Consider the following 13,161-nt stretch of genomic DNA (forward strand, 5'->3'; position numbering starts at 1 on the left):
TCAAAATTATGAAGCCAGAGTGTCAAGTACGAACTATTTCCAGGAAAATAATTGCAGTATGCCTGCATAAATAATCCCACAATGCAATGGGGGGGAGAGATACAAGCCCACCTTAGAGGACTGTGCTGTGTGCTGCCAGTCCGTCATATAGTGAATTTAACCAAAACAAGGGTGCATGCCTGGATTGCTTGACAATAATTAAATTATTAAATCTCCTACAGTGATCAGAAGCACATCAGGTCAGTAATACATAACTACAGTCTGTTCTTCAAAAATAACAGGCCACAGAATGCAGCAACTGACCAATCAGAACCCAGTATTCAGCCAAACCTTGTATTTAATCTGTATGTTCTCAAAAAGATTTCGGCCACTGAACGACAGTACATTATTGTAAGTACTGTGTGTTTTTGGGTGCTAATCCTATTATCAAAACACATATAAAAACACATTTCTCTCACATCTTGGCTATAGGCAATACAGAATGGGACGTTATATCCACTGTTACTAAAAGGATTCCTAATCACCTCCTACTACATCAATAAGCAGAACATAACATCTAGCTCTCCAGGAAAGCAGAACTCTCTAAAGTGTGTATATTAATCCTCATTTTCTTATTTTATCTATTGTTTTAAAGATAATAACAACCAGCTAATTCACTGAAAGTGAAGCCTCTCATAGAGAATATAATAAAAAGTCCATTAATAAACGCATAAACACAGCGTTTTGAACCTGTGCAATTGTCTCATCCTCTCTGGTGCTTCAGCTGGCCTTATGTTCATCCATCCTTCCACAGAGCTTTAAATGGCCTCCTGGAGGCAACGCACCCACTCGTCCCAACTTAAGAATACACACAAACGCACTCACGCACACAGAAACTGTGCAATTATGTGTAGTTCTCTTTGTGTGCGCGCGAGTGTGCACGTAATTTTGGTTCAAGGCTGCCATCACAGCAGGCACCAATCTGTGTGAGCAGTCAAGCAGCAAATCCATCAACTGTTCCTCCGGCAACACACACACACACAGACACACACAGATACTGTATGAATGCAGTCTCTGCTGTGATTTTTTTTCTTCTATCATTACTCATCTGTCTTCCCTCGCTTTCAATTTCAATTAAATGTTCACCTCAGTTTGCTTTATTAGCATCTCAGTTGTAACAGTATTAGGTTAAACACAGCATCCATGTGTGTGTTTGTGTGTGTGCGATCTCTTGCCCGTTGTGTGTTTGGATGACATATCAAAGCAGCTTCAGAAACTATTCTGAGAAAATGAAAGCTTTTATTTTGGTTTATGTGCTTGGTAAATCAGCTTCACAGTAAAAGAACTGAGGCAAAGATATGATTTCCAATTAAACATTTTTTCCCCTCATTACATGTCGTCCTGTCTTTTAGCAGGGGAGTTTTCTTCATCCACATTATTTCTAAATGAGCAGTGAGCTGTGAGAGTTTTGTATATACTGTTTAATGTCAGGACTGCTGAGATGTGTATTAGGTAACCTTTATTATGCCCAGGGGAAATTTATTGATGAGGCTGAGTGCTTTCAGACAGAAGATTGTCTGTATATCACTGCAGGCAGGGCGAAGAAAAACAACAGGAGCAACAAAAAACATGTGCTGTACAACAAAGAACTATCAGAAGACTAGTGATGATTAAAGTATGTCTATTTACTCATTTGAACTCATTTTGGTCTCGACTAATTCTTGAGAAAAAATATTAGACTGTAGCTGCATACTGTCCTCCACCTTCGCCAGCAGTTCATTTAGATCTGCTACAAAAAGGTGACTGGATGTGTTCCCTTGGCAAGGACACCAGCCTGTCAGTATGCTGCTGGATCCGGATAGTTTTTTTCTGAGTCTGAACAATGTTGAATTTAATCCACCTCTCGGAGGTGGATCTAGGCGGATTGGCTTATATCCGGCTCAGGTCTGAACGCAAATGCGGCTAGCGAAGCTGGGGACGGTGTCCGGGTCGCGTACAAAAGCCGTATGTAAACAACAGTCGAACTACGACAGCTTTGGCCCGAGTTTATTTTTGACAGGGCTACAAAGGAATAAACTGCTTTTTGAACCGAAAAACAAATAAAAGAACGAGCATGTGCACACGTGGCCTGAATGGACTCTGTATATTACGAGGCGCCACCTAGCGGAGGAGGACAACACACAGCCGGATTAAACCGGATTAAGCTGGATTGAGTGCAGACACTGTGTGTGATAGCTAGATTTGAAAATAGGAACGTATCCAGCTTAAAGGCTGTCCAGATACAATCCTACTCTAGCTGGATTGACTTTCTCCAGTGTGGACGGGGTCTTAAAGTAACCAACGAGCAAAAAGCTAAACTAGTAACAATGTTGAAACTTTTTTTCTCTGATCTTGGAATCTGTTGCTTTGTTTACAATGTAATAAAACGGGCATCCTTCACTGTCATTTTATGGAAATGTTGTAAAAACATCTACAGATTGAATGATGATTCAATCATATATTTCTGCAGTTTGATCAGTTGTGTTTGCTGTATGTTGTCTGCAGTATTGTTCTGATCAGATAGATAATCTGATCATCTTTGTGCTAAAGTAACAGAGATTTGCCGTTAGTTTCAGTTTTTCCTTGGGAACAGCCTGTTTTTTTTTTTTGCAGGTTACATAAAGACTCAGAGGCAGAGATGCCAGACAGATGGTGAAAGCAGACATACCCTGGACTTCTGTCTATGTTGACTTTTTAATGTCCCTTATTTGCCTTTAAAGAAACGTTTGATGTGTGGCTAATGAGAATCAAGACTCCTGTGTGTGTGTGTGTGTGTGTGTGAGTCAGCAGCAGAGGAGACTCATTAGTATTGCTGATTCAAATCCAAAAGATCCAGACTGTGGCACAACTACAGCATGTTTCTCTTTATTCATCTGAGGACAACTTTTAGAATGGACACCAACTCGGTCAGGTTTGTGTTGTGAACAGGAGCTCCAGTCTCAGATTTTTTCTTTTAAATCAGTGTTTTAACTTTTAATACTGTTTTAACTAGTTATTTACATACAGATTTAACTGTTCTGCACAAAGTTGGATGCTAAGTTTGATCCTAGCTAAACCATTCTTTATTTATGGCCAAATATGAACATTGGTGCCATTCAATATGTTGAGGTGTTCTTAAAATGAGACTCATAACTTCATTCATTTTAGCTGTGCAGATATCTGTTAAAGTTACACCCAAACATTCCAAAATATTGCAGAAGACATGACCTCAGTATCCTCAGTGACAGGTTTGAAACATAGAAACAGTTGACACAACAAAAACTAGCACTTATTTCTACTGGAGAACAGTGATCCATTTAATTAATCATGATTGATTGAGAGTGAATGTGCAGAGTCGGATTGAGTCCAGCTGGTTCCCTTTCTTACACACACACACACACGCACACACACACACAACATTTGGTTGCTGCTTTCATCCAAAACACCTTCGTGTTTGACGAGTGCCTACATAGTAAGTCTGGGAAACAAAATCCCTCTCTCTGCAGGGTTAGCCCACATTGTCGATAAGACATTTGGCATGAAATCAAGGTGAGAGCAAACATCAGCTGAGTGTATAGAAGTGCTCTGTTCTCACTTGTCATTAGTGCTGGGTAGAGAGGACTTCTCTGAGTGCTGGGCTTTGCCATGTCTGAGTCCTTCTGGAGCCTAAAGCGATGCACAGAAGAATGGATGATTGAAGTCTGCCTGCATTATTTTTTTTATATAATGTCCTGCCTTGTTATTGGATGTTTACAACATGAAATATCTTTTTTTCACACCACAAGAGAGATTCTTCACCAGTCTGTGCAGATAGATGAAACAGTGTGAGGGACATTTAATACATTAAATGGAAGCCTTTTCACAGTGTTTCATAGCAGCTCTTCATTTGCCAAAAGATAAAGCTGTGTGTAAGCATGAGAGGAGTTTATATTTCCCACACTGATATGTTTGTCTTTTTTTTTTTAAATGGCGCAGAGTGAAGTTAAAGGAAAGCGTGAGTGTCTTTTACTCTCAATGGGATTTTCAGTTGAGTGCTCTCTAGCCTATTTTATTCTGGCAACATAAACAGTATGTGTTGGAGGAACGAGATAAAAGGAGATGAGAGAGAGAGAGTGTGTGTGTGCGAGCATTACATCTGGCTCACTTTCCTCCTCTTTTCTCAGGAATCAGCCATCAGCCGTCAAACATAATTTAATAACGTAGTTGGTGCCAAATTAAAATGCAGCGCCAGCTGGTGCAGACTGACGGAGCCGCTTTTAAGTGGACATTTAGGACACTTCTCTGTGTTGTTTAGTTTCTTAAAAACTTCATCCTGGACTTTGTATATATGCATGACTGACCTATGCATGTTATCAACAGAGTGTTTGTCAGTTGTCAGTTCTCTTTTCATTATCGACTATAGATTTACATTGCTCATGTACATTATGACAAAAAGACAATGTAAACTGCTGTCTTTCTATATGTGATGTGTGCTTATTTAGGACACACAGCCATCAGGCTCTCACTTTATTTTGTGTGTGTGTATATGACTGTGTCAACGTTGCATTAAGTAGCACAGATAAGACGTACAGAATAGCCTTTGTAAGATCTTCAGGCTCCAACAGAAGCTTTGGTGTCTGTCTGGTTATTTGTGTGATAAAATCACAGCACAACAGGGGAAATGAAAGCCTTACTAAAGGATCTGTTGGTTTGCTATGTCCAGTGGGCTTTACAAGATACACCCACATCCCCACATAGTAAAACACTCAGAGCATCATGGGGGGAGAGCAGGCCGTATAAGTAAATAATGTGTTCTTAAATTACACTGAGAGACGGTTTGTACGGGTCACTTTTAGAAAACTGTATTTGAACACTTGAAAAGTCAGCTTTGACCTTGAAAACTACAATTAAAATATTCTCACAGAGATATTGACTGTGTGAGTTGTCAGGGTCGAGAATTACTGACAAGTCTGAAATCTGCTTCTATTAGTGCTGTAGCAGACCTACTTTAATGGACACATGAAGATCATTTATATCAGTTTTAACTTTAAAATAGGTTGGAAACTTATTGGCTTTCAGATAATCTTCTCTTGGTGAAGATCATAGCCTTGAATAAATATATAGCTTCATGGCAGCAGACATAAAAAAAGGCTTATAACCACTACAGAGGATATATTTTTTAATCATATTGCAACTAATTGATAAATATGTAGCTCTTGGTTTTGTCTGACAGACCCCTGACCTCTTTTTGCTCTGAGCATCTTTGTTTCACATGGCTTTGTGGACATTTTCCATCTTTGCAATAACTTTATAAAGATGGCTCGGCTGCCTGCTGACTGTCCTTGTGCACTGAACCATGAGTGTGAATCAGTGTAAATCGCTTATAGGAAGAAAAGGACTACATAACTTAAGACTTAAAGAAGTTGTTTAATTTTATTATTAAATTTCCAGACAAAAACCACAGAGGGCCACCCTGACATCGTCCCTCTGTGCCTTGTTGGTCTGATCAATAACCCTTTCATGGTCACTGTCAGACCTGAATCGGGATCGAGGAAACATTTCCCTATGCATCTCCAACCATGATCTCAGTTTTAATTGTATGTTGATCATAAATATTCTCTACATATATTCTTCACATACAGATGCTGTATGAGTGCATAGTCTTTATATGCCCCTCTGTGTGCTCTTTCCAATCCTCCAGGGTCCATCTGTGTTACGTTGTACTGCTCAGTTTGGACTCTGTCACCACTAATTAACCAGCAGGAATTGAACATAAGGGGAACAATCAGCAGACAATAGACAGTTGCTGCTGTGTTTTCATGTTCCAATTGTTTCTCCTGTAAAACTGAATTGATCATCGTCTATAGACAATGGAGCGCATGGCTTCGAGCCAGACAGGCCGTGGTTAAGATAAAGTGAAGCCAGCTGAGACAAGACATACCAGAGGAGGGAGTAAATATGGCTAAACAGGTACATTTGGGTTCTTACAATAACTGAAGAACTGACTGAAAATATGTAGAACAGTATTACAGAACTGTGAAGTGAAGACGTGATGGCCATCTGGGCTCAGTTCATCTGTCATCTTATCATCTGCCTTCGGCTCGCTGGTTCTGCCCTCCACTTGGCAGAGCTTCCTACTGCACAGCTGGCTTTACAATCTATCTCTGTTTGCCTCTCAATCATGTGTGTGTAGTACACTCCAGCATGTGTGTGTTGATGTGTAGCAGGACCGCTCCTTTTGAGTTGATGGAGGGGTGTGGTCACAGAGGGAGAGGCTGAGGCGAAGGGGTAATAAGGAACTGGGTGCACCTGTGTGTGTGTGTGTGTGGCAGCAGAGAAAGAAGCCGGAAGCAGAGTGCATGGAGGGAGGAGGCCTGAACCATCACAGAAACCACAAAATCACCTCAACAGTGCGGCTCAACGGCACAGTGGATGTGCAGAAGTGCTGGTAGCTTCTCATAGAATGTGGGACAAAGCATTGTGTGGCAACCTGATCTCCCCTCACCTCTGTGATCTCCCTGACCTTCCTCTGTAAGAACCTCCGTTTGGATTCTGTTTTGCAAGAAACTGCTGGACCTTCCTTTTTTGTGATGGACATTAATTTATGGAAATTAATGTCCATCACAAAAAAGGAAGAAATAATAATAACTTGACATTGATCACAGCACTCCTGGGTCCTGCGTTTTCTTTTAAAGTTGTTTGTAGTGTGGGGGCAGGAGTGGGCCTAGAGGGACTCTCCTTAGCTCAAAAGTCACAAGCTGAATTTTGTCTGGTGCCCAATTTATTCATGTGTAATTTTGCTAGGCTTCCTTTGGGGCACCCATCATTAAAATGAGTGATGGTCAGAAATATGATCTCAAAGTTAAACTTCTAATTCCATAGATTACATCACACAATTTTTGAATTTTTGCAGCAGAATTATTGTTTTTGTATAAATAAATAAATAATTGTAAACTTCATATCTAAAAAAAAAAAAAAAAAAAAACAGCTTCTTCACCATTTTCTAACTACAGGTGTTCCAGTGGTCAGCGTGAGTATGTGTGAGTGCATGTGTGAGAGAGTGTATGTTTGCCCCAGGGCAGCACTGTGGGGAAGGCTATAATAGGTTTCCTTTCCTACACATGTAGTGTAATGTGTCCCTGCTGCATGGCAGCAGCTGGAGTGACAGCGTTTGAAAAGATGTTTCACATTTGAACCCGTGTCATTCTGCACATCTGGCAGTCTGCGCCCACGCCGCTTAACCTGCCTGTTTGTAACCTGTCAACATGCTTGTATTATTGATCATTTGTGTCTGATGAGTTCCATTACAGACTAGCTCAAATGAGGCTACTGATTTCTTTCAGCCATTATAGCATAGTCTGAGTATGGAGCAAATGGATGTTCCTCACTGATGTACGATTTGTTCTCCAGAACTTGGCAGTGAAGACTCTGAGATGGACGAAAACATTCCATGGCACCATCTATGGGCTTCTGAAGAGCATGTTAGCCATTGTGGTATAGTGCCTGAGTCCACCCATATCCCAGTAAATACAATTAGGGCCAAAATCACAACATTAATTATGCAAAAAAACAAAAAATATTCATACACTACAGCAGGACAGCCAGCGAGGTTTTTAATCACTAGCATGAAACATTTTCTAAAAACTACATTCTTCTTCTACAGCAAAAAAAGGAAACTGCTGGTGTACACATGCAGACTTGACAGCCTGCATCAGCGACCTGTTTTCACTGCTGATTAGGAATGCAAGCACATTCATCTTTGTTGACTCATACTGTATGGGCTTATTGATTTCCCTGTGTCTGAATAGTTTTAAGTCATTGCTCATCCCTGTTATGAAAACAGAGCACCTGTAAATAAAACAGCTCTCAGCCAAGCACCCATTCAACACAGCACTGCTGAGTAAAATAACATTACCCCATACACTGCTACTGTAATGATGACCACTGCTACTAGTATTAAAATAATAAATCCATATCACTGCTGGTAATTATACCCACCGAGGTGCATAACGTACACATAAGATTACAAAGCAGTGATATAAAACTGATATAGTCTAACACACAGTGTGTTGGGATGATGGGTGGCTCACCGTGTGTGTGTGTGTGTGGCAGCGGGATAACGATCTGTATATGCGTGAGGCTGTCAGAGTAAGGATTTTAAAAAATGTGTGTGTCTGTTTGGATGGTGTGAGGAGTGTGGGTGAGACAGTGTGTGTGTGTGTGTGTGTGTGTGTGTTGCTTTCCATGGGGGATATAGCCAGTGGATCGCTCACAGCATCTCTAGTCCTAACGTCCCCGCGGATATGTGTGTGCATGGTGTTCAGTAGATTGGGCTGCAGAGTGAATGGGCTCATTAGCGGTAGCAGAGTAACACATGGCCTGGGGCACACACAGACACACAGCACACTCTCTTCCTCTGTCTCTCTTTCCTTTCTCTCTCTATCTCTCTTTCTCTCACACACACACACAGTCACACTCCAGACTTGCATACTAATGTCCTCAGATTGTGAACACAACGAGCCTCATTTATAAAAGATTCTCATATTCTTCTGCACCAGTCTGGGCTTTACAACACATTCCAAGCAAAAGATGAACTTATGAAAAATTGATCTTGGTGCAAAAATCAGCTGTTTACATGAATTCTCTTCAATGTTCTGTGATGTAACTAATATTTATTTCTAATGAGTAAGTAGGTGACATGTTCCCCCAAGATGTTAACACTTAACATGAAGACATGTAGCCCACACAGCACAGAACGATGAAGGGAAAATGTTAAATGTGATGGAAATGAGATGTTTGCACCCCCAGAAAAATTATTATTAATGACAATATCTACCCTGTCCTATCCTGTATATTTGATATATCTTTACAGGAGAGGCTCAAACCTTCGTCTATATTAGAATAAGACAATCTTGTCTTATCTTAAAAAAACAACATGCAGTCCCCCAGAGAAACCTGGGCTCACCAGTGATGTCTTAGAAAATCTGCGATGATGTTAAAAGTCTAGATGCCAACAACAACACTTCTGGTCTCTTAATTCAAAATAAAAGCACCACAGTAGATCTACATCAGGCTGGAAGACCACAAAGTAGTTACAATAGGTTACAATAGTATTTACACAGACCTGTAGCCCACTCAGCAGCAACATGGAGACAGAGGCAGTTTTAACATGCATACTGATATCACAAAACTATGATCAATTTGTTTGGACTTTTTTCTTCCGGGTAACATAAATCAGGCTGTGTACAAAATCACTCACTCACTCACTGCCTACTCCCCATATGGGGAGTTCAATGTAGGGCACCATATAGTGAACTCATTGGGAAAACATTTTCTAGACCTTTCAGACACTACCGCCATCATTTTCAGTTGCCGTTAATCACATCATTGCGGTCGCAAATAAACCATGTTGATATCTGCCGGCTAAACAAACCACGTTGCTAGCAATGAAATGAATGAAATGAATAAACGTTTTATGGCTTAAAAATAATAAAACAAACACAACGGGTCATGTTATATTCATTAAACAGATCATTATATTTATAAGGCAGGTAACGTAACTTCCGTTCCCGTTCTTCTTGCTGGACCATGCAATGCATGATGGTACATATCACAAATGTAGTGTGATGTGTGGATTGACACAACTTTTCATGATGCATTGTGGGATACATTGAGGGCACTATACAGGGTCTAAAAAATTCTCACTACACATTCGGACAGCACTACAAAATGGTGAAGGCACTATATAGGGCCATATACAGTGGTTAGGGAGTGATTTCGGACACAGCTTAGATATAAAAACCAAATTCGGCCCTGAGTGTGTTTTGTAAACATTTTTTGACCCGAGTATAAAATTAAAGGTTCTAAAACCAAAGTTTGTTTTTGCATAAGATTTTAAAAACAAAAAATAATATCAAGGCATTTAAAGGTAGGGTAGGAGATTTCATTCTGATGCACTTTTTGTTTTAATTAGTGTAACTTCTCTTTACAATCCGATAGCAACCCATTAGTTCCGCAGTTCGCTTTAAAACGAAGAATATGAATCATCTGTGGAAGCTATAAAACGCTAAAAACATCAGCCAATCCTACGAGGCGCCCCTGCGCGGAGTATTGGCTGGTTGTCACTCTCTTCCTGCTCTGCGCGCATCAGAGAGGTACGTGCACTGACGTAGTCACTGGCCGAAGTCACTGACTGGTTGGGAGGCGTGGCTTCGGGGTGAGCTCCGAGAGAAAGGGGCGTGTGTTTACTTTCAAAATCTGGCTGACTCTCAATGAGTTTTCAAAATCTCCTACCCTACCTTTTTAACGACTCATACATGGACCAGAGATGGTTTTTCACCTTGTTTTGTTTCATTTAGGCAAAAAATAAAACAAATAAATAAATAAAAATGCTTTTTGGGGAAAGATTAAGGTTTCGGACAATATTGATTAAAGTCATGGTTAAAATGAAAACACAAAAAAGTGAGGATTTTCAGAGACATTTCTCTGGCCTGTGTCACCTGATATGTCTAAAACTGTGCTGTTGTCCATCCACAGTCAATGGGTCAGTAACTTAATGGTGCTGTCACAATCAAAGCTAACTACAGATCATAATGAGCTGCTAGCACAAACAGGGTAGGCCGTAAAAAAACGGGGGGGGGGGGGGGGTAACCGGGGGTTTAACATGCAAACCATCCCCTTCAAATACATCATGACCCATCTCCACATATCACTTCACTTTCATTCATACTCAAAATTTTGATTTTGATTTGAAACATGGTATGGATGAAAACAGACCCTTTCGTTACATTAAACACATTTTATGAGGCAAAATCCAGCCATCTGTGCAGGTTTTGTGCCAATAATTTGGTTACCATGGTGATGAGTCCTACCCCAGCAACACATTTGACATGCACTACATTCATGATGATCACAGCAAGATAATATTCTGAAATGACCATCACTTTTATGATTTTTAAAGCTGAGAATACAGAAACAAAAGATCATAATAACACACTAAAAATGATACACATCATGATCACATAACTCCAGCATCATCACATCACCACATGGCAGAGGGGAACCAGATCTGTTAAAACATTAGGAGTCCTGCATCTTTTCCCTGTCAATGAACACCAGGTTTGATCTTTTGTTACTTGAATCTTATTCTAATTTCATTCCATTTGAATGACCTTCTTAGAATTGTGCCAAGAAAGTGATCATTTTATAGTACAGTTTATCCAATTATGTAGTAAAGTGTACAAAATTATGCATTAAAAAAACATCAACCGGTTAAATCTGTGTAATGAGACTACATGTATTAAAGGGGGGCCTCAGGAGATCTCCCTCACCTCTCCCTATATGATGACAGGAGTCCATGTTTCCTCCTCCCCTGCATCCACATTTAAAAAGTGCTACAAATAGTGAGTGCTAAGACATCTGCTGCCTAAATTTAAATGTTACAGAGTTAAGTGTCTGAGCACAGGCTGAGGTTATCAAATGGGCACCTGCCACCACAGATGGTTTCAGTGAATTACACCACCAGAAGCTTAATAGCAGCCATATTCACAGTAACCTTCAAATATTATGAATCCTAAAGAGCACCTTTGATCCTCACTAAAACACTTCAGCAACACCCAGTAACCTTAAGCCAGTCCACTTTTCACATTCCAGCTAATAGTCAGTCAAATACGACATGTGAAGGTTATGCGACTTGCTCTGTGATGATCTGCAGTCACTGTGATGTCTTTGACCTTAACTGTGCTTTCAAAAACACCAGAGCTTCATCCGGCACTGACCACAGCTACCTCAACTGTATGTTTTGAGGCAAAGAACATTTATTTATAGCTGGTTGTTTGTTTGATATTGAAAGTCACGTACTGCACTGACTTTAAATACTCGGCCAAAGACGTTCTGACCAGCACACAGAGGGGACGAGGCTCAGACACACTGTCCTAATACAGACTGGGCGAGGATTTTTATTTCTCTCTGCCCAAACAAAAGCTACCTAAACCCCACAGAGCTTGGTTACTTGTCTTACCTTAGGGCCGTGCCCCGGGCTTTGGGCTTGTCGGACACCTGTCAACACACAAAAATCAACGGTTATGTTTAGTGTGAATGTGAGAACGTTTTTTGGCAATAAAGGCAAAAGAGAGAGTCATATGATGGATCATTTGAAGTAGTCTGATGAAGATCAGCATGCTTATTGATCATCAACAACATTCACTGGACAGTGTCAATGAATGGATCAGTTCATCAAACTCATGTTTCACACAGTTTTCATAGGACAGAGAGACATTCAGGTTTGAAATGTGCTCTGCCATGTCAAATTCTGATTAAAAATATGGATTCAACTACACACACAAAAAATGATCTTGTACATATTGATCACATGTGGAACATCTGACATGGACAGACAGTTTGAAAACCATAATAAAACTATTAATTATTCATATTTTTCTTCATGTGTTCATATGTTGTTTTTCTTTAACATGATAAGTTGAATATCTGAATAAAAACGACATCACAAATCACACAGAGTACCAATCAATGCAACTAAGAGCCGCAGTCCAGCTTGTCTCCCACCTAAACCTCCAGGCCTCTTTACACCACTTTTTTCTCCTCAATCAGCCCTTTCTCTTCTTGTCCTCCTAAAGAAGAGAGGAAGCTTTTCTTGTCATTAAAATGACTAGAACCCCTCTCTCTATATGCTCATTATCTTCTCTTCCTTTATCCCATCCTCCCATTGTTTCCTCACTGCCCTCACTCTTCACCCCAACCTTTATTTCTATTCATACTTTCCCTCCTTTCAGCAGAAGAATGGGGTGATTAAGTTTGTCAGTGAAGCCTTTCAAACCCCCACCACCACCACCACCACCCCCCCCACCCTTCTCCCTCATCCTCTTTTCCTCCCTCTGTCACCTCCCAGTCAATTTTGTACATGGCTACATCAATTACAATAACAAAAAAAACATATTTCTTCAAATATCTGCAATTAATGTCACTTCAAACTGTGTGACCCAAAAATTCAAATAAATGAAAACAGGACCTTTTCTCGCCTCTGGCTTGTTGTTTCTCTCTCTCTCTCTCTCTCTTGGAATAAGGTGATTAACTGGACCAGTGAAGTTTCTGATAGATCGATGTGGAGCTGCAGGCTGGAACAACATACCTCCTCAGATCTTTGGCTTTGGGAGACTTGCGGGGCTC

The 13,161-nt window shown here is 40.4% G+C and overlaps 1 protein-coding gene across 1 annotated transcript in view; it reads right to left on the reverse strand.

Moving 5' to 3' along the window:
• The window catches only part of aff2 (AF4/FMR2 family, member 2), a 111,560-nt gene that overhangs the window by 21,649 nt on the left and 76,750 nt on the right, over nucleotides 1-13,161 (reverse strand). The window contains exon 10 of the mRNA XM_028416076.1: nucleotides 11,996-12,033. Coding sequence (XP_028271877.1) covers nucleotides 11,996-12,033 — 38 coding nt within the window. The remainder of the gene's footprint in view (nucleotides 1-11,995; nucleotides 12,034-13,161) is intronic.

The sequence above is a fragment of the Parambassis ranga genome, chromosome 10, assembly GCF_900634625.1.
Source record: "Parambassis ranga chromosome 10, fParRan2.1, whole genome shotgun sequence".
Taxonomy (NCBI): Eukaryota; Metazoa; Chordata; class Actinopteri; family Ambassidae; genus Parambassis; species Parambassis ranga.